The 26,101-nt window shown below is 43.6% G+C and overlaps 1 protein-coding gene across 1 annotated transcript in view; it reads right to left on the reverse strand.

Annotated features, from left to right (window-relative positions):
- The window catches only part of LOC121547769 (cAMP and cAMP-inhibited cGMP 3',5'-cyclic phosphodiesterase 10A-like), a 150,153-nt gene that overhangs the window by 77,847 nt on the left and 46,205 nt on the right, over window positions 1–26,101 (reverse strand). Inside the window, exon 3 of the mRNA XM_041859186.2 lies at window positions 12,691–12,722. Within this exon, the coding sequence (XP_041715120.1) occupies window positions 12,691–12,722 (32 nt within the window). The remainder of the gene's footprint in view (window positions 1–12,690; window positions 12,723–26,101) is intronic.

The following is a 26,101-nucleotide window of genomic DNA, read 5'->3' on the forward strand; positions in this document are numbered from 1 at the left end:
AGACCTCCACAAGTCTGGTTCATCCTTGGGAGCAATTTCCAAATGCCTGAAGGTACCACGTTCATCTGTACAAACAATAGTACGCAAGTATAAACACCATGGGACCACGCAGCCGTCATAACGCTTAGGAAGGAGACGCGTTATGTCTACTAGAGATGAACGTACTTTGGTGCGAAATGTGCAAATCAATCCCAGAACAACAGCAAAGGACCTTGTGAAGATACTGGAGGAAACAGGTACAAAAGTATCTATATCCACAGTAAAACAAGTCCTATATCGACATAACCTGAAAGGCCGCTCAGCAAGGAAGAAACCACTGCTCCAAAACCGCCATAAAAAAGCCAGACTACGGTTTGCAACTGCACATGGGGACAAAGCTCGTACTTTTTGGAGAAATGTCCTCTGGTCTGATGAAACAAAAATAGAACTGTTTGGCCATAATGACCATCGTTATGTTTGGAGGAAAAAGGGGGTTGCTTGCAAGCCGAAGAACACCATCCCAACCGTGAAGCACGGGGGGTGGCAGCATCATGCTGTGGGGGTGCTTTGCTGCAGGAGAGACTGGTGCACTTCACAAAATAGATGGCATCATGAGGAATTATTGAAGCAACATCTCAAGACATCAGTCAGGAAGTTAAAGCTTGGTCGCAAATGGGTCTTCCAAATGGACAATGACCCCAAGCATACTTCCAAAGTTGTGGCAAAATGGCTTAAGGACAACAAAGTCAAGGTACTGGAGTGGCCATCACAAAGCCCTGACCTCAATCCTATAGAAAATGTGTGGGCAGAACTGAAAAAGCGTGTGCGAGCAAGGAGGCCTACAAACCTGACTCAGTTACACCAGCTCTGTCAGGAGCAATGGGCCAAAATTCACCAAACTTATTGTGGGAAGCTTGTGTAAGGCTAAGTTAAACAATTTAAAGGCAATGCTACCAAATACTAATTGAGTGTATGTAAACTTCTGACCCACTGGGAATGTGATGAAAGCAGAAAATAAATCATTCTTTATACTATTATTCTGACATGTTATATTCTAAAAATAAAGTGGTGATCCAAAATGACCTAAGACAGGGAATTTTTACTAGGATTAAATGTCAGGAATTGTGAAAAACTGAGTTTAAATTTATTTGGCTAAGGTGTACGTAAACTTCCGACTTCAACTGTATGTGTCTCTAATATGGTCATACACTTGGCAGGAGGTTAGGAAGTGCAGCTCAGTTTCCACCTCATTTTGTGGGCCATGGCCACATATCCTGTCTTCTCTTGAGAGCCAGGTCTGCCTACGGCCGTAAATAGTCAAGGCTTTTCTTAGTTTTGGGTCACTCACAGTGGTCAAGTATTCTGCCACTGTGTACGCTCTGTTAAGTGCAAGGTAGCATTCAAATTTGCTCAGTTTCCTGGTTGATTCTTTCTAGTGTGTCAACTAGTTCTCTTTTAGTTTTCTCATAATTTGGTTGGTTGGGTCTAATTGTGTTGCTGTCCTGGGGTTCTGTGGGGTGTTTGTGTTTGTGAACAAAGTGCCTGAACCAGCTGGCTTGGTTCATGTCCTTGCAGGTTAGGGCTTTGTGATGGAAGGTTTGGGCATAGCTTTCCTTTAGGTGGTTGTGGAATTTAACAGCTATTTTCTGGATTTTAATAATTAGTGGGTATAGTCCTAATTTTGCTCTGCATGCATTATTTTGGGTTTTTCTTCATATTCTGAAGATGTTTTTTTGGTTGGTGAGTGGACCACAAACCTCACAACCATAAAGGGCAATGGGTTCTATAACAGATTAGAGTATTTTTAGCCAGATCCTGATTGGTATGTCGACATTTATGTTCCTTTTGATGGCGTAGAAGGCCCTTCTTACCTTGTGTCTCATATTGTTCATAGCCTTGTGGAAGTTACCTGTGGTGCTGATGTTTAGGCCGAGGTATGTGTAATTCTTTATGTGCTCTAAGGCAACGGTGTCCTGGCAACTGGACCTTTTTTGGAACACCATTATTTTTGTCTTACTGAGATTCACTGTCAGGGCCCAAGTCTGACAGAATCTGTGCAGAAGATTTAGATGCTGTTGTAGGCTCTCCTTGGTTGGGGACAGAAGCACCAGATAATCTGCAAACAGTAGACATTTGATTTCAGAGTCTAGTAGGGTGAGGCCGGGTGCTGCAGACTATTCTAGTCATTGATATAAATCTTGAAGAGGGTGGGGCTCAAGCTGCATCCCTGTCTCACCCCCAGCCCTGAGGGAAGAAATCTGTGCGTTTATTGCCAATTTTGAGCGTACACTTATTGTTTGTGTACATTTAGTTTATAATATCGTAGGTTTTCCCCCAGAAAACGCTTTCCATCATTTTATACAACAGGCCCTCATACCAAATTGAGTCAAAAGCTTTTTCTAAATCAACAAACAATGAGAAGACTTTGCTTTGGTTTTGTTTTGTTTGTTTGTCAATAAGGGTTTGTAGGGTGTGTACGTGGTTTGTTGTATGATATTTTGGTAAAAAGGCCATTTGACATTTGCTCAGGACATTGTTTTCACTGAGGAAATGTTAGAGTCTGCTGTTGATGATACTGCAGAGGATTTACTGTTCTGCTTGAATTTTTTTACATTTGATATGATAAATATAATGTTCAGGCTTTCTACTGCTAAGTTTACACCTTCACTATTGCAGGGAAACATTTTGCCCAGGAAGTTATCTAGGAGGGATTGGATCTTCCTTCCATCTATAGCATTCCTTAATAGCATGCAGTTTGTTGGGCTTTGATGCCTCATGGTTGGGTATTGCTCTGTTCAAGTAGGCTGTGATTTGGCTGTGGTTTGATATGGGTGTCAGTGGTTCTGACTGTGAATGCTCTGAGAGACTTATGGGTTGAGGTCTGTGATAAAGTAATCTTCAGTACTGCTGCCAAGGGATGAGCTGTACCTACCGTAGGAGTCCCCTTGAAGCCTACCATTGTCCCCTAACATTGGTTGTTTTGTTGTAGTTGTGTCTAGGGGGGCATGTGGGGGAGGGAATGCTGTCACTTCCAGGTAGGTGTTTGTCCCGCAGGTCTGGGCGGTGGGAGGGGCATAGGTCTGATCTGAGGGGGCCTAAATGGGGTGTGGTCATGGTTGACTTGGGGTGGGTGGGTGTGTGGATGTGGCTGGTGATGCTGTGGTCTGGATGTAGGTCCTATCGGTGTGGGTCCTCTATGTGTAGGTCCGTGGGGGAGGGGGTCTGGTCTCGGCGGTGTGTCCGTTGCTCCTGTGTGAGGTGTTGGGGCTGCCGTTTTATGGACTCTTAACCAACCGTGCTATTGTGTGTGTTTGTTTGCATTGTTTGTAACTTATTTTGTACATAATGTTGCTGCTACCATCTCTTATGACCGAAAAGAGCTTCTGGACAGCGATTACTCACCTTGAACAGGACGAATACTTTTTCTTTAATGAGTTGGACGAGAGGGATTTGCTCCAGACACCTCATCCCTGTCATTCGCAGTAGAAAGAAAAGGAGATATCGCGTAAGGAGATCGGGGTGCCTGGTAAGGAGCCGGCGAAGAGTAGCTAATCTGCCTTTGACATCGATACTATTGGCCAACTTACAATCGCTTGATAATAAAGTGGACGAACTACAGGCACGTATATCCTACTAACGGGACATTAAAAACGGTAATATCTAATGTTTCACTGAGTCGTGGCTGAACGAAGACATGAATAACATACAGCTGGCGGGTTATATACTGTAGACCACCTTTACTCCAGACCACCTTTACTCCACACACAGAGATGCGTACAAAGCTCTCCCTCGCCCTCCATTTGGCAAATCTGACCATAATTCGATCCTCCTGATTCCTGCTTACAAGCAAAAACTAAAGCAGGAAGCACCAGTGACTCTGTCAATAAAAAAGTGGTCAGATGAAGCAGATGCTAAGCTACAGGACTGTTTTGCTAGCACAGACTGGAATATGTTCCGGGATTCTTCTGATGGCATTGATGAGTACACCACATCAGTCACTGGCTTCATCAATAACGCTTCGATGACGTCGTCCCCACAGTGACTGTACGTACTAACCCCAATCAGAAGCCATGGATTACAAGCAACATCCGCACTGAGCTAAAGGGTAGAGCTGCCGCTTTCAAGGAGCGGGACTCTAACCCGGAAGCTTATAAGAAATCCCGCTATGCCCTCCGACGAACCATCAAACAGGCAAAGCGTCAATACAGGACTAAGATCGTACTACACCGGCTCCAACGCTAGTCAGATGTGGCAGGGCTTGCAAACTATTACAGACAACAAAGGGAAGCACAGCCGTGAGCTGCCCAGTGACACAAGCCTACCAGACGAGCTAAATTACTTCTATGCTCGCTTCGAGGCAAGTAACACTGAATCATGCATGAGAGCATCAGCTGTTCCGGACGACTGTATGATCACGCTCTCCGTAGCCGATGTGAGTAAGACCTTTAAACAGGTCAACATTCACAAGGCCACAGGGCCAGACGGATTACCAGGACGTGTACTCTGACCAACTGGCAAGTGTCTTCACTGACATTTCCAACCTCTCCCTGTCTGACTCTGTAATACCAACATGTTTCAAGCAGACCACCATAGTCCCTGTGCCCAAGGAAACTAAGGTAACCTGCCTAAATGACTACCGACCCGTAGCACTCACGTCTGTAGCCATGAAGTGCTTTGAAAGGCTGGTCATGGCTCACATCAACACCATTATCCCAGAAACCCTAGACCCACTCCAATTTGCATACCGCCCCAACAGATCCACAGATGATGCAATCTCTATTGCGCTCCACACTGCCCTTTCAAACCAGGACAAAAGGAACACCTATGTGAGAATGCTATGCATTGACTACAGCTCAGCGTTCAACACCATAGTGCCCTCAAAGCTCATCACTAAGTTAAGGACCCTGTACCTAAACACCTCCCTCTGCAACTGGATCCTGGACTTCCTGACGGGCCACCCCCAGGTGGTAAGGGTAGGTAACAACACATCCGCCACGCTGATCCTCAACACGGGGGCCCCTCAGGGGTGTGTGCTCAGTCCCCTCCTGTACTCCCTTTTCACTCATGACTGCATGGACAGGCATGACTCCAACACCATCATTACGTTTGACGATGACACAACAGTGGTAGGCCTGATCACCGACAACGACGAGACAGCCTATAGGGAGGAGGTCAGAGACCTGGCCGTGTGGTGCCAGGACAACAACCTCTCCCTCAACGTGATCAAGACAAAGGAGATGATTGTGGACTACAGGAAAAAGAAGAGGACCGAGCATGCCCCCATTCTCATCGACGGGGCTGTAGTGGAGCAGGTTGAGAGCTTGAAGTTCCTTGGTGTCCACATCACCAACAAACTAACATGGTCCAAGCACACCAAGACAGTCGTGAAGAGGACACGACAAAACCTATTCCCCCTAAGGAGACTGAAAAGATTTGGCATGGGTCCTCAGATCCCACAGCTGCACCATCGAGAGCATCCTGACTGGTTGCATCACTGCCTGGTATGGCAACTGCTCGGCCTCCGACCGCAAGGCACTACATTGGGTAGTGCGTACAGCTTAGTACATCACTGGGGCCAAGCTTCCTGCCATCCAGGACCTCTATACCAGGTGGTGTCAGAGGAAGGCCCTAGAAATTGCCAAAGACTCCAGCCACCCTAGTCATAGACTGTTCTCTCTGTTACCGCACGGCAAGCGGTACCGGAGTGCCAAGTCTAGGTCCAAGAGGCTTCTAAACAGCTTCTACCCCCAAGCCATAAGACTCCTGAACATCTAATCAAATGGCTACCCAGACTATTTGCATTTCCCCCTCCCCCTCTTTTACACTGCTGCTACTCTCTGTTTATTATCTATGCATAGTCACTTTAATAACTCTACCTACATGTACATATTACATTTACGTCATTTAGCAGACGCTCTTATCCAGAGCGACTTACAGTTAGTGAGTGCATACATTTTCATACTGGTCCCCCGTGGGAATCGAACCCACAACCCTGGCGTTGCAAGCGCCATGCTCTACCAACTGAGCTACCTCGACTAACCGGTTCCCCCGCACATTGACTCTGTACCGGTACCCCCTGTATATAGCCTCCCTACTGTTATTTCCCATTGACTCTGTACCGGTACCCCCTGTATATAGCCTCCCTACTGTTATTTCCCATTGACTCTGTACCGGTACCCCCTGTATATAGCCTCCCTACTGTTATTTCCCATTGACTCTGTACCGGTACCCCCTGTATATAGCCTCCCTACTGTTATTTCCCATTGACTCTGTACCGGTACCCCCTGTATATAGCCTCTCTACTGTTATTTCCCATTGACTCTGTACCGGTACCCCCTGTATATAGCCTCCATACTGTTATTTCCCATTGACTCTGTACCGGTACCCCCTGTATATAGCCTCCCTACTGTTATTTTACTGCTGCTCTTTCATTATTTGTTACTTTTATTTCATATTATTTTATATTGTATTTTTGTGTGTGATTTTTTTGGGTATTCTTTCTTAAAACTGCATTGTTGGTTAAGGGCTTGTGACAAATAATAATAATAAATAATAATATGCCATTTAGCAGACGCTTTTATCCAAAGCGACTTACAGTCATACGTGCATACATTTTTGTGTATGGGTGGTCCCGGGGATCGAACCCACTACCTTGGCGTTACAAGCGCCGTGCTCTACCAGCTGAGCTACAGAGGACCTTTTACAATTACAGGACCTTTTACAAATACAATTTGATATCCTTTAGGGTCCGGGCGAAGGTGGGGACTGCAGCCTTGTAGAGGTGGGCCTGGTCATAAAGGCTATTGAAGTCCAGGGTGGAGTGGTGGCCCAGGTAGACATTAGGTTTTGAGGCACAGTCAGGGGAAATACTTACGTTTACCTGCTGTATGGTAGCAGGGTGGAAGTATTTTTGTGGTAGCAGGGTGGAAGTATTTTTGTGGTAGCAGGGTGGACATTTCCCCACTCGTGAGTTGGGGAAAGTGGAAGAAGCTTTTTCTATCACTCCTTTGAGTGGTGTGGCCACCCTTTCCTGCTGTGCTCTCAGGTCGTTTGTGCCTGTGTGTATTATTATGTGGCTGGGTGACCCTAGTTGGTCCTCAGATAGCAGGTGTAGGGCGCACTGGGTGTTTGGGCACCAGAATTTAGCCACTGTGTGTTTGGGGAAAAGTGTATTTTCTTGGTGGGGTTGATGGGTCTTCATTTATCTGTTCTGCTGTGGTGTCGAGGCTGTGGTCAGGATCTGAGGTTGTGCTGCTAGCTTCTCTGCTGTGGGTCTCATGGGTTGTTCCCTGTCGCACCTTCTCCTCTAGTGTTCTCATCTTCTCCTCTAGTGCTCTCATCTTCTCCTGCCACTGGGCCTCCTTCTGCTCCTCCTCTTTCTCCTGTTGATGCTGTCTCACAACAGTCCAGAGTGCAGGCACGTCTCTCTCCCCCTCCTGCTCTCTGGGTCTGGTTGAAGGGGGTGTTGTTGTGCTGGACTGTTGTCTGGGTCTGGTTGAAGGGGGTGTTGTTGTGCTGGACTGTTGTCTGGGTCTGGTTGACTGGAGTATGTTGACCTGTTGTTCGAGCTCCACCTGGGAGACCCTCCGCTTGGGGTTTGCTCGTCTGTAGGGCTGTTTATGGAGGGGGTCTGGTCTGACTCGCTCGGGGTGGGAAAGAGCTTCTTCAACATACAGTGGTGTGAAAAAGTGTTTGCCCTCTTCCTGATTTCTTATTTGTTTGCATGTTTGTCACACTTAAATGTTTCAGATCATCAAACAAATTGAAATATTAATCAAAGATAACACAAGTAAATACAAAAGGCAGTTTTGAAATGAAGGTTGTTATTATTAAGGGAAAACAAAATCCAAACCCACATGGCCCTGTGTGAAAAAGCTGTTGCGCCTTCTTCACCACACTGGCTGTGTGGGTGGACCATTTTAAACTTGAAGCTTTCCACCTTCTCTACTGCGGTCCCGTCGATGTGGATAGGGGCGTGCTCCCTCTGCTGTTTCCTGATGTCCACGATCAGCTCCTTCGTTTTGTTGACGTTGAGGGAGAGGTTATTTTCCTGGCACTACTCCGCCAGGCCGTCCTCAAACTTGATGATTGAGTTGGAGGCGTGCTTGGCCACGCAGTCATGGGTGAACAGGGAGTACAGGAGGGGGCTGAGCACGCACCCTTGTGGGGCCCCAGTGTTGAGGATCAGCGAAGTGGAGGTGTTGTTTTCTACCTTCACCACCTGGGGGGCGGCCCGTCAGGAAGTCCAGGACCCAGTTGCAAAGGGCAGGGTTCAGACTCAGGGCCCCAAGCTTAATGATGAGCTTGGAGGGTACTGTGGTGTTGAATGCTGAGCTATAGTCAATGAACAGCATTCTGACATAGGTATTCCTCTTGTCCAGATGGGATAGGGCAGTGTGCAGAGTGATGGCGATTGCATCATCTGTGGATCTATTGGGGCGGTAAGCAAATTGAAGTGGGTCTAGGGTGACAGGTAAGGTAGAGGTGATATGATCCTTAAAAAGCCTCTCAAAGCACTTCATGATGACAGAAGTGAGTGCTACGGGGCGATAGTCATTTAGTTCAGTTACCTTTGCTTTCTTGGGTACAGGAACAATGGTGGACATCTTGAAGGATGTGGGGACAGCAGACTGTGATAGTGAGAGATTGAATATGTCCGTAAACACACCAGCCAGCTGGTCTGCGCGTGCTCTGAGGATACGGCTAGGGACGCCATCTGGGCCGGCAGCCTTGCGAGGGTTAACACACTTAAATGTCTTACTCACATCGGCCACGGAGAACGAGAGCCCACAGTCCCTGGGAGCGGGCCGCGTCAGTGGCTCTGTGTTATCCTCAAAACGGGCAAAGAAGTTGTTTAGCTGGGAGCAAGACGTCGGTGTCCGTGACGTGGCTGGTTTTCCCTTTGTAATATGTGATTGTGTGTACAGTGAGGGAAAAAAGTATTTGATCCCCTGCTGATTTTGTACGTTTGCCCACTGACAAAGACATGATCAGTCTATAATTTTAATGGTAGGTTTATTTGAACAGTGAGAGACAGAATAACAACAAATAAATCCAGAAAAACGCATGTCAAAAATGTTATAAATTGATTTGCATTTTAATGAGGGAAATAAGTATTTGACCCCTCTGCAGAACATGACATAGTACTTGGTGGCAAAACCCTTGTTGGCAATCACAGAGGTCAGACGTTTCTTGTAGTTGGCCACCAGGTTTGCACACATCTCAGGAGGGATTTTGTCCCACTCCTCTTTGCAGATCTTCTCCAAGTCATTAAGGTTTCGAGGCTGATGTTTGGCAACTCGAACCTTCAGCTCCCTCCACAGATTTTCTATGGGATTAAGGTCTGGAGACTGGCTAGGCCACTCCAGGACCTTAATGTGCTTCTTCTTGAGCCACTCCTTTGTTGCCTTGGCCGTGTGTTTTGGGTCATTGTCATGCTGGAATACCCATCCACGACCCATTTTCAATGCCCTGGCTGAGGGAAGGAGGTTCTCACCAAAGATTTGAAGGTACATGGCCCCGTCCATCGTCCCTTTGATGCGGTGAAGTTGTCCTGTCCCCTTAGCAGAAACCCCCCCCCCCAAAATATAATGTTTCCACCTCCATGTTTAACAGTGGGGATGGTGTTCTTGGGGTCATAGGCAAGCATTCCTCCTCCTCCAAACACGGCGATTTGAGTTGATGCCAAAGAGCTCGATCTTGGTCTCATCTGACCACAACACTTTCACCCAGTTCTCCTCTGAATCATTCAGATGTTCATTGGCAAACTTCAGACGGGCATGTATATGTGCTTTCTTGAGCAGGGGGACCTTGCGGGCGCTGCAGGATTTCAGTCCTTCACGGCGTAGTGTGTTACCAATTGTTTTCTTGGTGACTATGGTCCCAGCTGCCTTGAGATCATTGACAAGATCCTCCCGTGTAGTTCTGGGCTGATTCCTCACCGTTCTCATGATCATTGCAACTCCACGAGGTGAGATCTTGCATGGAGCCCCAGGCCGAGGGAGATTTACAGTTATTTTGTGTTTCTTCCATTTGAAATAATCGCACCAACTGTTGTCACCTTCTCACCAAGCTGCTTGGCGATGGTCTTGTAGCCCATTCCAGCCTTGTGTAGGTCTACAATCTTGTCCCTGACATCCTTGGAGAGCTCTTTTGTCTTGGCCATGGTGGAGAGTTTGGAATCTGATTGATTGATTGCTTCTGTGGACAGGTGTCTTTTATACAGGTTACAAACTGAGATTAGGAGCACTCCCTTTAAGAGTGTGCTCCTAATCTCAGCTCGTTACCTGTATAAAAGACACCTGGGAGCCAGAAATCTTTCTGATTGAGATGGGGTCAAACACTTATTTCCCTCATTAAAAGGCAAATCAATTTATAACATTTTTGTTATACATTTTTGTCTGGATTTTTGTTGTTGTTATTCTGTCTCTCACTGTTCAAATAAACCTACCATTAAAATGATAGACTGACTTTGTCAGTGGGCAAGCGTACAAAATCAGCAGGGGATCAAATACTTTTTTCCCCTCACTGTACGTCTCATGTCTGAGCCATTGAATTGCGACTCCACTTTGTCTCTGTACTGACATATTGCCTGTTTGATTGCCTTACGGAGGGAATAACTACACTGTTTTGTATTCGACCATATTCCCAGTCACCTTGCCGTGGTTAAATGCGGTGGTTTGTGCTTTTCAGTTTAGCGTGAATGCTGCCGTCTATCCACGGTTTCTGGTTTGGGTAGGTTGTAATAGTCACCGTGGGAACAACATCCCCTAGACACTTCCTGATGAACTCAGTCACCGTGTCTGTGTAAACGTCAATGTTATTCTCTGAATCTACCCGGAACATATCCCAGTTCGCGTGATCAAAACAATCTTGAAGAATGGATTCTGATTGGTCAGACCAGAGTTGAATAGACCTTAGCATGGGTACTTCCTGTTTAAGTTCCTGCCTATAGGAAGGGAGGAGCAAAATGGAGTCGTGAGGGAGGGCGGGGGAGGGCCTTGTAGGCGTCTCGAAAAGGCCAGTAGCAGTGATCTAATGTTTTTCCTAAGCGAGTGCTACAGTCAATGTGTTAATAGGTCTTCGGTAGCGTTCTTCTCAAAATTGTATTTGTTAAAATCCCCAGCTACAATAAATGCGGCCTCAGGATATGTTGCTTCCAGTTTGCATAAAGTCCAGTGTAGTTCCTTGAGGGCCGTCGGGGTACCAGCGTTGAGGGGGAATATACACGGCTGGGACTACAACCAGCTGGCTGTATAGTTGGGGACAGTATATCCTGAGAGATCTATCATTCTGTGAAACAGAGTATGTTACAGTCCCTGATGTCTCTCTCTGGAAGGAGATCCTCGCCCAGAGCTCATCTACTTTATTTTCCAGAGACTGAACATTAGGCGAGTAATATACTCGGAAGCGGTGGGATGGTGTGCACGCCTCCTGAGTCAGACTAGAAGTCCACTCCGAATACCTCTTCTCCGCCAGCTGCGTCTTGGAGCAGCCTCTGGGATAAGTTCAATTGCCCTGGGGGGTAACGAAAAAAGGATCCAATTTTGGAAAGTCGTATTCCTGGTCGTAATGCTGGTACATTTATTTCCGGCTGTATGTAATAACACAAAAAAATGTTCTGGGCTAATAATGTAAGAAATAACACACAAAAAAACAAAATACTGCAAAGTTGCTTAGGAGCTAGAAGCAGAGCTGCCATGTCTGTTGCTGAGGAGCTAGAAGCAGAGCTGCCATGTCTGTTGCTTAGGAGCTAGAAGCAGAGCTGCCATGTCTGTTGCTTAGGAGCTAGAAGCAGAGCTGCCATGTCTGTCGGCGCCATCTTACTGTCCTGACCAACTGAGTGTATTTTTGTGTTCCAGACCATATTGAGTGTGTTCCTTTCAATCAATGTTTTATCAACTCAGTAGACAGACTTTATATGGGCTTTTCTTTATAAAGTAATACCGTTTTTAAAAACTGAAAACAAAGCAAAGGATAGTCAAAACACATTTATTAAAGTTACAATAAGGAGTCTGCATCTGTGTCTTAATCTAAGTAGATCCCAACTATTTAAAATCTTCACAGAGAAGGTTTTTAATGTTCAAAGTTCACCCACAGGCACCATCACAGGACAGGCCACTGACGTTAGCACTTTGAATATAATGGGATCACATTTGGGGGATACCTTAAGGATATTAGTCTGGTTGGATACTATATAAAACGTTAAAACAGACACAGACAGACACAGACATACAGACAGACACAGACAGACAGACAGACAGACAGAGAGAGAGAGAGACAGACACAGACAGACAGACAGACACAGACAGAGAGACAGACACAGACAGAGAGAGAGAGAGAGACAGACACAGACAGACAGACAGACAGACAGACAGACAGACAGACACAGACAGAGAGACAGACACAGACAGACAGAGAGAGACAGACACAGTCAGACACAGACAGACAGAGAGAGAGACAGACACAGACAGACAGACAGACAGACAGACACAGACAGAGAGACAGACACAGACAGACAGAGAGAGAGACAGACACAGACCGACACACACAGACAGACACACACACAGACAGACAGACACACAGACAGACAGACAGACAGACAGACAGACAGACAGACAGACAGACAGACAGACAGACAGACAGACAGACACACAGACAGACACACAGACAGACACACAGACACACAGACAGATAGGTCGCACCACTTACCCTGCTGCCTTCTTTAGCTGATGACGTGTCATCTGAAAGAAGAAGATGAAACAAGCTATAAAAAAAGGTAACAACTGTCAAGTCAATGAAGGGAGTAGAAAACATATTAAAAGCCAGAAAGACAGCAGGGAACACACTGTATGTGGAAAATGGCATTATGGACAGACAATGCTGTTTAGAATAACAACATAATTTAAATAGGTTTTTAAGCATCTGAATGTTCTACAGACGTAGGATCTTAAATTTAGCAGACACTCACATCCAGAGCCACTTACAGCAGTGAGTGCATACATTTTCATACTGGTCCCCCCCATGGGAATCGAACCCACAACCCTGGAGTATCAGGCGCCATGCTCTACCAACTGAGCTACATGGGACCTTCATTTGAGCCAGTTTGCAACAGCAGGAAAATAGTCAGCAAATGTAAATTATTAAGTGGATTATAAATAACGGACATTTTTGTAGTGGTTGATACATTTTTATTCCTGACCAAATGCCTGTGACTTCACTGTCTTGTCTGATAATCAATCAATGTGATTTTGTTTCACTCAATCTCTGTCTGTATTGGCTATTTGGTTAAATGGTTTCTGTGGAGGTGGTGTAGCTCATCTATCACTGATCAAAAACATTTAGCATGCTATAATGTAAATAAATAAATCAAGAGTCTGCCTATTATTTTGCTTGATCGCAAATAGGCAACTCCAAAAGCCTGCGGAGGTTGACAAATATGAACCCGAGACACACATTGCTATTATAGGATTGCTATTATTTTCTATCGGTATCATGATGAAGATAAGACCCTACGTCTGTTCCCTAACAATGTGGAGTGAGGATTGGAATGAAACATGGATAAAATAAGCTCTGTTTAAAAAATATAATTTCTTTTTTTTTCTCCCCAATTTCGTAATATCCAATTGGTAGTTACGATCTTGTCTCATCGCTGCAACTCCCCAACGGACTTGGGAGAGGCGAAGTTCGACAGCAATGTTGCAAGTTCGCTAGCGCAAGCTTTGTACCTGACCCAAGTTAATAGTTGATACAATGTTTCCAGTTCCTTGCCGACAGGCCAATGTGTAGCCAACGGGATTTATAGGATATTTATTTTTATCAGGATATTTTCTAACTGCAGGCTGAAATGTTTTTATTTGTTGGCTTTATGTAGGCTATTTTTACATATTGGCAATGGCAATTTAAGTTACTTTTTAGGTTTGTATCATTTTAATTTAGATTTGGATAGAATTTTGATTAACATTTACATTTGTTACATTTAAGTCATATAGCAGACGATCTTATCCAGAGCGACTTACAGTTAGCGAATGCATACATTTTTTATTTTTCATTTTTCATACATTAACCACATGACAATGATTTTGAAATATGAAGACGTTATTATAAATTAAATGAAACTGTTCCACGAAAATGTACATATGAAAACCATAACTGGCGCGCAGATCGGTAGAAATAGTTAGATAAATTAGCATTCCACATGAGAAAGGTTGTTGACTCCTCATGTAGCCTATTACCGGCAACTTCAGGAGAGGAATGGCAGAATCTGTGAAAGCCAGCAGGAGCGGGAGGAGAATAGTTGGGTCATTTTAGTCATTTAGCAGACGCTCTTATCCAGAGCCACTTCCAATTAGTGAGTGCATACATTTTTCATACTGCCCCCCGTGAGGGTCAGGCAAAGTTTTTTTTTCTTCTTTTGGTTATCTAGATCTCTGACGCCCTCTTGAGGCATTTGTCTTATTTCATCAAACCGTACGCTTAAAGCATCAGACAAGCTCAATGCATCTACAGTAGTTGATTTTATTAAGACACATTGGGTGTGTCTACAGTGGGGAAAAAAAGTATTTAGTCAGCCACTAATTGTGCAAGTTCTCCCACTTAAAAAGATGAGAGAGGCCTGTAATTTTCATCATAGGTACACGTCAACTATGACAGACAAATTGAGGAAAAAAAATCCAGAAAATCCCATTGTAGGATTTTTAATGAATTTATTTGCAAATTATGGTGGAAAATAAGTATTTGGTCACCTACAAACAAGCAAGATTTCTGGCTCTCACAGACCTGTAACTTCTTCTTTAAGAGGCTCCTCTGTCCTCCACTCGTTACCTGTATTAATGGCACCTGTTTGAACTTGTTATCAGTATAAAATACACCTGTCCACAACCTCAAACAGTCACACTCCAAACTTCACAATGGCCAAGACCAAAGAGCTGTCAAAGGACACCAAAAACAAAATTGTAGACCTGCACCAGGCTGGGAAGACTGAATCTGCAATAGGTAAGCAGCTTGGTTTGAAGAAATCAACTGTGAGAGCAATTATTAGGAAATGGAAGACATACAAGACCACTGATAATCTCCCTCGATCTGGGGCTCCACGCAAGATCTCACTCCATGGGGTCAAAATGATCACAAGAACGGTGAGCAAAAATCCCAGAACCACACGGGGGGACCTAGTGAATGACCTGCAGAGAGCTGGGACCAAAGTAACAAAGCCAACCATCAGTAACACACTACGCCGCCAGGGACTCAAATCCTGCAGTGCGAGACGTGTCCCCCTGCTTAAGCCAGTACATGTCCAGGCCCGTCTGAAGTGCATTTGGATGATCCAGAAGAGGATTGGGAGAATGTCATATGGTCAGATGAAACTAAAATATAACTTTTTGGTAAAAACTCAACTCGTCATGTTTGGAGGACAAAGAATGCTGACTTGCATCCAAAGAACACCATACCTACTGTGAAGCATGGGGTTGGAAACATCATGCTTTGGGGCTGTTTTTCTGCAAAGGGACCAGGACGACTGATCCGTGTAAAGGAAAGAATGAATGGGGCCATGTATCGTGAGATTTTGAGTGAAACCCTCCTTCCATCAGCAAGGGCATTGAAGATGAAACGTGGCTGGGTCTTTCAGCATGACAATGATCCCAAACACACCGCCCGGGCAACGAAGGAGTGGCTTCGTAAGAAGCATTTCACGGTCCTGGAGTGGCCTAGCCAGTCTCCAGATCTCAACCCCATAGAAAATCTTTGGAGGGAGTTGAAAGTCTGTGTTGCCCAGCGACAGCCCCAAAACATCACTGCTCTAGAGGAGATCTGCATGGAGGAATGGGCCAAAATACCAGCAACAGTGTGTGAAAAGCTTGTGAAGACTTACAGAAAACGTTTGACCTGTGTCATTGCCAACAAAGGGTATATAACAAAGTATTGAGAAACTTTTGTTATTGACCAAATACTTATTTTCCACCACCATATGCCAATAAATTCATTAAAAATCCTACAATGTGATTTTCTGGAATTTTTTTTCTCATTTTGTCTGTCATAGTTGACGTGTACCTATGATGAAAATTACAGGCCTCTCTCATCTTTTTAAGTGGGAGAACTTGCACAATTGGTGGCTGACTAAATACTTTTTTTCCCCACTGTATATATGGATCAAATACAAGTTTTTTTTTAAATGTGTCCAATCGATTGGTCGAAAGAACAAACGACTTTCGGTCGACCAAGATTTTTTAAAGTTGGGAACAGCCCTACTGATTGGGTAGGTGTGGTCTTGTCTGTGTTATTAACAAAATAACAAATTATTGATTTCATTTGGATGGCGCAGCCATGGCTGCATAAGCCTAATTAAACCTAATTTTAACTCAAAATATATTTGATTTTCTTAGTCATTACTCTTATGTTTCTTCTTATGTATGTGCCTAAACTAATACTCATTTAATAATAATGTATTTTTGGTGGTGTATATAAACATTGAGATTTTTTTTTTTACAGCCAAGACACCATAACTCCTATGTGAAAGCAGTATTTGTAACATGTGGCTGTATTGTGTGTGTGTGTGTGTGTGTGTGTGTGTGTGTGTGTGTGTGTGTGTGTGTGTGTGTGTGTGTGTGTGTGTGTGTGTGTGTGTGTGTCTCAAATGAAGAGGGAGCTGTCGTGTGTTTGTTGGTTTAAACATTCCTTCAGAGAGCACTGGCTTTCCAAACCTAGCCCAGGGAGCTATTTTACACAGAAGCCCAGCAGCACGTCCTCACAATGACGTCAATACAGAGACACAATGCTATAGGCCCAATCCCAACGTATGTGTGTGTGTGTGTGTGTGTGTGTGTGTGTGTGTGTGTGTGTGTGTGTGTGTCTGTGTGTGTTTGTGTGTGTGTGTGTGTGTGTGTCTGTGTGTGTGTCTGTGTGTGTTTGTGTGTGTGTGTGTGTGTGTGTGTCTGTGTGTGTTTGTGTTTGTGTGTGTGTGTGTGTGTGTGTCTGTGTGTGTTTGTCTGTGTGTGTGTGTCTGTGTGTGTGTTTGTGTGTGTGTGTGTTTGTGGGGGGGGGGGTTCTTCTATCCCACAAAGTCACCAAAAGTATAGTAAAACAAGGAAAATTCTCCCTCGTGGGGACATTTCCCACATCCCCATGAGGACAAAAGCTATTTTAAGCTTTGGGGTTAGGTTTATGGTTAGAGTTATATTTAGGGTTAGGGTTAGAATTAATTTTAGGTCCCCACGAGGAAACAAAACATGTGTGTGTCTGAACCCCTCATGAATAAGTCCTCACAATGACGTCAATAGAATAGTAATTACAATACAATAGTATAACGCTATAGGCCAACAGCAGACGAAGAATGAGTTACAATTGTAAACATACTATATGATACTACACCCACGCCCACAGTACAACAGTACCACACGTTCTGCATCATACCGCAAGCCCTCATACCGAAGCCAGTGAAGATGCTATCCTCTATCAATAACTACAGTGACTTGCAAAAGTATTCTTCCCCCTTGGCGTTTTTCCTATTTTGTTGCATTACAACCTGTAATTTAAATAGATTTTTATTTGGATTACATGTAATGGACATACACAAAATTGTCCAAATTGGTGAAGTGAAATTTAAAAAAATAACATGTTTTCAAAAAATTATACAAAATAAATCACGGAAAAGTGGTGCGTGCATTTGTCACGACTTCCTCCGAAGCTGCCTCCCCTCCTTGTTCGGGCAGGCTTCGGCGTTCGTCGTCACCGGCCTTCTAGCCACTGCCGCTCCTCATCTCATCATTCCATTTGTCTTGTCTTGTCAATTACACACACCTGGTTCATATTCCCCTCATTAGTACATGTATACGTGTTCCCTCTGCCCCCCTTGTCCTTGTGGGTGATTGTTATTTGTGAGTTGAGTGTAGCTCGGTTGAGCTACCCGTACCTTGTATTTCCGGTGTGCCTGTATTTTGTTGACGCTATCCAGCGGAACTGTGTCCTACGGAATAAACTCTGTATTCTGTGATTTAGCCTCCTGCGCCTGACTCCTTCAAATCACAAAATATAAAAAATAAATAACAGAAAAGTGGTGCGTGCATATGTATTCACCCCCTTTGCTATGAAGCCCCTAAATAAGATCTGGTACAACCAATTACCTTCAGAAGTCACATAATTAGTTAAATAAAGTCCACCTGTGTGCAATCTAAGTGTCACATGATCTGTCACATGATCTCAGTAAATATACACCTGTTCTGAAAGGCCCCAGTGTCTGCAACACCACTAAGCAAGGGGCACCACCAAGCAAGCGGCACCATGAAGACCAAGGAGCTCTCCAAACAGGTAAGGGACAAAGTTGTGGAGAAGTACAGATCAGGGTTGGGTTATAAAAAAATATCAGAAACTTTGAACATCCCACGGAGCACCATTAAATCCATTTTTAAAAAATTTAAAAAATATGGCACCACAACAACAAACCTGCCAAGAGAGGGCCGCCCACCAAAACTCACGGACCAGGCAAGGAGGGCATTAATCAGAGAGACAACAAACAGACCAAAGATAACCCTGAAGGAGCTGCAAAGCTCCACAGCAGAGATTGGAGTATCTGTCCATAGGACCACTTTAAGCTGTACACTCCACAGAGCTGGGCTTTACGGAAGAGTGGGCAGAAAAAAGCCATTGCTTAAAGAAAAAAATAAGCAAACATGTTTGGTGTTTGCCAAAAGGCATGTGGGAGACTCCCCAAACATATGGAAGAAGGTACTCTGGTCAGATTAAGACTAAAATTGAGCTTTTTGGCCATCAAGGAAAACGCTATGTCTGGCGCAAACCCGAAACCTCTCATCGCCCCGAGAACACCATCCCCACAGGGAAGCATGGTGGTGGCAGCATCATGCTGTGGGGATGTTTTTCATCGGCAGGGACTGGGAAACTGGACAGAATTGAAGGAATGATGGATGGCGCTAAATACAGGGACATTCTTGAAGGAAACCTGTTTCAGTCTTCCGGAGATTTGAGACTGAGACAGAGGTTCAAATTCCAGCAGGACAATGACCCTAAGCATACTGCTAAAGCAACACTTGAGTGGTTTAAGGGGAAACATTTAAAATGTCTTGGAATGGCCTAGTTAAAGCCCAGACTTCAATCCAATTGAGAATCTGTGGTATGACTTAAAGATTGCTGTACACCAGCGGAACCCATCCAACAGCTGGAGCAGTTTTGCATTGAAGAATGGGCAAAAATCCCAGTGGCTAGATGTGCCAAGCTTATAGAGACATACCCCAAGAGACTTTCAGCTGTAAATTCTGCAAAAGGTGGCTCTACAAAGTATTGATTTGGGGGGTGAATAGTTATGCACGCTCCTGTTTTCTGTTTTTTTTTGTCTTATTTATTGTTTGTTTCACAAGAAAAAATATTTTGCATCTTCAAAGTGGTAGGCATGTTGTGTAAATCAAATGATACAAACCCCCCAAAAATCTATTTTAATTCCAGGTTGTAAGGCAACAAAATAGAAAAAATGCCAAGGGGGGTGAATACTTTCGCAAGCCACTGTATCTGTAATGTGTATTGTGACAATTGTTCACAAATGCACTACAGATAGTTTGATTTTGTTTATTACATTAAGAATATAATATTATTTATTTTTTTTTCCAGAAGAATATTCAGTTGTGGCACGTCGAATAAGATAAATATTAAGATATAAAATTCACACATGACAGGTAACATTGTGTCATAACACCTTTGTTAGCTAACAGGCCTGTGGATTAATGACTGTTGCGTGTATTGTGACACCTTCTAAAAATAAATGTACCACAAATACAGTTTGTCAATCTGAACAAGCTTCCTCATTGGTCAGTCAGCATTAACACTGTCACAGAGACATAGTCCAGTAGCCCCTCTGATGGTCCTATATTTAGAGAGAGAGGCCCACAGTGCTCGAGAGAGAGAGAGAGAGAGAGAGAGAGAGAGAGAGAGAGAGAGAGAGAGAGAGAGCGAGAGAGAGGGAGAGACAGAGAGAGAGAGAGACAGAGAGAGGACCACAGTGCTCTGAGAGAGAGAGAGAGAGAGAGAGAGAGAGAGAGAGAGAGAGAGAGAGAGAGAGAGAGAGAGAGAGAGAACATAGTTCAGTAGCCCCTCTGATGATCGATGGTCCCATATTTTGAGAGAGAGAGAGACTCTTACGGTAGGTACACCTTCAGCTCATTCCTTTGCAGTAGTACTGTAGATTACTTTATCACTAACCTCAACTCAGTCTCTCAGAGCGTTCACAGTCAGCCCACTGACACCCTTATCAGATCACAGCAAAATCACAGTCTACTTGAACAGAGCAATACTTAATCATGAGGCATCAAAGCCAAAGGAACTGAATAATATTAAGAAATGCTATAGATGGAAGGAAAGTAGTGTAGAAACAACAAAAAACAATAAGGCAACAAATTCAAACTTTCTGGAAAAAACGTTTCACTGTAAAAGTGAAGGTGTAAACTTGGCACTAGAAAACCTAAACAGTATATTTGACCTCTCAGCTTCCCTATCAAATCTAAAAATGTCAAGCAGAAAAAGTAAGAAAAGAAACAACAATGACAAATGGTTTGATGAAGAATGCAAAAACCTAAGAAAATAAATTGAGAAACCTATCCAACCAAACCAAAAACATTCTCCAATTACATTGAAAGAACTACAGGACAAAATACAAACCCTCCAACCCAAAAAGGCCTGTGGTGTTGATGGTATCCTAAATTAAATGATAAAATATACAGAACGCAAATTCCAATTGGCTATACTTGAACTCTTTAACATCATCCTCCGCTCTGGCATCTTCCCCAATATTTGGAACCAAGGACTGATCAACCCAATCCACAAAAGTGGAGACAAATCTGACCCCAATAACTACCGTGGTATATGCATCAACAGCAACCTTGGGAAAATCCTCTGCATTATCATTAACGGCAAACTCGTACATTTCCTCAGAGAAAACAATATACTGAGAAAATGTCAAATTGGCTTTTTACCAAATTACTGAACGACAGACCACGTATTCACCCTGCACACCCTAATTGACAAACAAACAAACCAAAACAAAGGCAAAGTCTTCTCATGCTTTGTTGATTTCAAAAAAGCTTTTGACTCAATTTGGCATGAGGGTCTGCTATACAAATTGATGGAAAGTGGTGTTGGGGGAAAAACATACGACATTATAAAATCCATGTGCACACACAACAAGTGTGCGGTTAAAATTGGCAAAAAAACACACACATTTCTTTCCACAGGGCCGTGGGGTGAGACAGGGATGCAGCTTAAGCCCCACCCTCTTCAACATATATATCAACGAATTGGCGAGGGCACTAGAACAGTCTGCAGCACCCGGCCTCACCCTTCTCGAATCTGAAATCAAATGTCTACTGTTTGCTGATGATCTGGTGCTTCTGTCCCCAATCAAGGAAGGCCTACAGCAGCACCTAGATATTCTGCACAGATTCTGTCAGTAAGACAAAAATAATGGTGTTCCAAAAAAGGTCCAGTTGCCAGGACCACAAATACAAATTCCATCTAGACAGCGTTGCCCTAGAACACACAAAAAACTATACATACCTCGGCCTAAACATCAGCGCCACAGGTAACTTCCACAAAGCTGTGAACGATCTGAGAGACAAGGCAAGAAGGGCCTTCTATGCCATCAAAAGGAACATAAATGTCGACATACCAATCAGGATCTGGCTAAAAATACTTGAATCAGTTATAGAACCCATTGCCCTTTATGGGTGTGAGGTCTGGGGTCCACTCACCAACCAAGAATTCACTAAATTGGACAAACACCAAATTGAGACTCTGCATGCAGAATTCTGCAAAAATATCCTCAGTGTACAACAAAAAACACCAAATTATGCATGCAGAGCAGAATTAGGCCAATACCCGCTAATTATCAAAATCCAGAAAAGAGCCGTTAAATTCTACAACCACTTAAAAGGAAGTGATTCCCAAACCTTCCATAACAAACCAATCACCTACAGAGAGATGAACTTGGGGAAGAGTCCCCTAAGCAAGCTGGTCCTGGGGCTCTGTTCACAAACACAAACAGACCCCATAGAGCCCCAGGACAACAACACAATTAGACCCAACCAAATCATGAGAAAACAAAAAGAGAATTACTTGACACATTGGAAAGAATTTACAAAAAAACAGAGCAAACTAGAATGCTATTTGGCCCTAAACAGAGAGTACACAGTGGCAGAATACCTGACCACTGTGACTGACCCAAAATTAAGGAAAGCTTTGACTATGTACAGACACAATGAGCATAGCCTTGCTATTGAGAAATGCCGCCGTAGGCAGACCTGGCTCTCAAGAGAAGACAGGCTATGTGCACACTGCCCACAAAATGAGGTGGAAACTGAGCTGCACTTCCTAACCTCCTGCCAAATGTATGACCATATTAGAGACACATATTTCCCTCAGATTACACAGACCCACAAAGAATTAGAAAACAAACCCAATTTTGATAAACTCCCTTATCTACTGGGTGAAAAACGACAGTGTGCCATCACAGCAGCAAGATGTGACCTGTTGCCACAAGAAAAGGGCAACCAGTGAAGAACAAACACCATTGTAAATACAACCCATATGTATGTTTATTTATTTTCCCATTTGTACTTTAACTATTTGCACATTGTTACAACACTGTATATAGACATAATATGACGTTTGAAATGTCTTTATTCTTTTGAAACTTCTGAGTGTAATGTTTACTGTTAATATTTATTGTTTATTTCACTTTTGTTTATTAACTACTTCACTTGCTTTGGCAACGTTAACATACGTTTCCCATGCCAATAAAGCCCTTCAATTGCTTTGAGAGAGAGAGAGAGAGAGAGAGGCCCACAGTGCTTTGAGAAAGAAAGAAAGAAAGAAAGAAAGAAAGAAAGAAAGAAAGAAAGAAAGAAAGAAAGAAAGAAAGAAAGACAGAGACAGAGACAGAGACAGAGACAGAGACAGAGACAGAGACAGAGACAGAGACAGAGAGGTCCACAGTGCTTTCAGCAGCCTAAACATAGAAGAGGAGGATAGGATAAAGTGCTCCACTGACATCCCTTACACACACACACACACACATACGCACACACACACACACACACACACACACACACACACACACACACACACACACACACACACACACACACACACACACACACACGCACGCACACACACACGCACGCACGCACGCACACAGCACACACGCACACACGCACACACGCACCCACGCACACACGCTACACGCACACACGCACGCACGCACACACACGCACACACACGCACACACGCATACACGCACACACGCACACACGCACACACGCACACACGCACACACACACACGCACACACGCACACACGCACACACGCACACGCACACACACACACACACATACGCACACACACACACGCACACAAGGATAAACATTCTCCTACAAAATATACACTAACATCCTTGTCACACGAGAGTAGGCTACCATCCCGTCACAAAACAAGCAACTCCTCTCCTGTATCATCCCGGGTGAGTAGTAGGATAAGTAGCCACGTTTCAGATCTCATGCATTTAGCATACACAGTGTTGGGGAGTTGTAGTTCAACTAGTATTTGAAATGTAGCATACAGGGTGTTGGGGAGTTGTAGTTCAACTAGTATTTGAAATGTAGCATACAGGGTGTTGGGGAGTTGTAGTTCAACTAGTATTTGAAATGTAGTTTAGGAAGGTTCAATCAGGAAGGCTGGTCTGAATGGTTTGTCACTTTAAATTCATATAGTCAGCACAATATTATTCACATCGCTTCCTAGCTTTCCTCATCAGCGTAGCATGTTAGTGTCTACACAGTTACCTCATAAGCATAGCATTTATTTATAGGGTAGCGTTTATAATGTTACCTCATCAGCATAGCAGGTATTTATATGGTGGTGTCATAATGTTACCTCATCAGCAAAGCGTCTAATGTCTCTCCTCTTTTACTATTAGCAAGTGTGCGTCATGTCATTCACCTATTAACTTCAGCCCACTAAGGCAGTTCCTCCTGTATGGAGGAGTGGGCCAAAATCCCTGCTGCAGTGTGTGCAAACCTGGTCAAGACCTACAGGAAACGTATGATCTCTGTAATTGCAAACAAAGGTTTCTGTACCAAATATTAAGTTCTGCTTTTCTGATGTATCAAATACTTATGTAATGCAATAAAATGCTAATTAATTACTTAAAAATCATACAATGTGATTTTCTGGATTTTTGTTTTAGATTCCGTCTCTCACAGTTGAAGTGTACCAATGATAAAAAATTACAGACCTCTACATGCTTTGTAAGTAGGAAAACCTGCAAAATCAGCAGTATATCAAATACTTGTTCCCCCCACTGTACCTGAAATAACTGGTTGATACATGGAACTAGGAAGTACTGAATTGAGTGAAGTGTATAAATAGGGGCACTACTTTGCCCCAAAATGTTAAATAGAATTCTAATATTCTTAAATAGAATTCTAATATTCTTAAATAGAATTCTATGGGAAAGCCGTAAATTCTTGGTGCTTTTCTCTGTATGAATGTTTTAACAGTGTATTTCTTCTTGATGTTTTTAGTAATTATTTTTTGTCTGCTGATATACAGTTGATGTCGGAAGTTTACATACACCTTAGCCAAATACATTTAAACTCTGTTTTTCACAATTCCTGACATTTAATCCTAGTAAAAGTCCCTGTCTTAGGTCAGTTAGGAACACCACTTTATTTTAAGAATGTGAAATGTCAGAATAATAGTAGAGAGAATGATTTATTTCAGCTTTTATTTCTTTCATCACATTCCCAGTGGGTCAGAAGTTTACATACACTCAATTAGTATTTGGTAGCATTGCCTTTAAATTGTTTAACTTGGGTCAAACGTTTCGGGTAGCCTTCCACAAGCTTCCCACAATAAGTTGGGTGAATTTTGGCCCATTCCTCCTGACAGAGCTGGTGTAACTGAGTCAGGTTTGTAGGCCTCCTTGCTTGCACACGCTTTTTCAGTTCTGCCCACAAATGTTCTATAGGATTGAGGTCAGGGTTTTCTGATGGTCACTCCAATACCTTGACTGTTGTCCTTAAGCAATTTTGCCACAACTTTGGAAGTATGCTTGGGGTCATTGTCCATTTGGAAGACCCATTTGCAACCAAGCTTTAACTTCCTGACTGATGTCTTGAGATGTTGCTTCAATATATCCACATAATTTTCCTTCCTCATGATGCCATCTATTTTGTGAAGTGCACCAGTCCCTCCTGCAGCAAAGCACCCCCACAGCATGATGCTGCCACCCCGTGCTTCACGGTTGGGATGGTGTTCTTCGCTTGCAAGCTACCCCCTTTTTCCTCCAAACATAACGATGGTCATTATGGCCAAACAGTTCTATTTTTGTTTCATCAGACCAGAGGACATTTCTCCAAAAAGTACAATATTTGTCCCCATGTGCAGTTGCAAACCGTAGCAGTGGCTTCTTCCTTGCTGAGCGGCCTTTCAGGTTATGTCGATTTAGGACTCGTTTTACTGTGGATACAGATAATTCTGTACCTGTTTCCTCCAGCATCTTCACAAGGTCATTTGCTGTTGTTCTGGGATTGATTTGCACATTTCGCACCAAAGTACGTTCATCTCTAGGAAACAGAACGCGTCTCCTTCCTGAGTGGTATGACGGCTGCGTGGTCCCATGGTGTTTATACTTGCATTCTATTGTTTGTACAGATGAATGTGGTACCTTCAGGCGTTTGGAAATTGCTCCCAAGGATGAACCAGACTTGTGGAGGTCTACAAAAATGTTTTTGAGGTCTTGGCTGATTTCTTTTGATTTTCCCATGATGTCAAGCAAAGAGGCACTGAGTTTGAAGGCAGGCCTTGAAATACATCCACAGGTACACCTCCAATTGACACAAATTATGTCAATTAGCCTATCAGAAGCTTCTAAAGTCATGACATCGTTTTCTGGAATTTTCCAAGCTATTTAAAGGCAAAGTCAACTTAGTGTATGTAAACTTCTGACCCACTAGAATTGTGATACAGTGAATTATAAGTGAAATAACCTGTCTGTAAACAATTGTTGGAAAAATTACTTGTGTCATGCACAAAGTAGATGTCCTAACCAACTTGCCAAAACTATAGTTTG

This window comes from Coregonus clupeaformis, chromosome 31 (assembly GCF_020615455.1).
Source record: "Coregonus clupeaformis isolate EN_2021a chromosome 31, ASM2061545v1, whole genome shotgun sequence".
Lineage (NCBI taxonomy): Eukaryota > Metazoa > Chordata > Actinopteri > Salmoniformes > Salmonidae > Coregonus > Coregonus clupeaformis.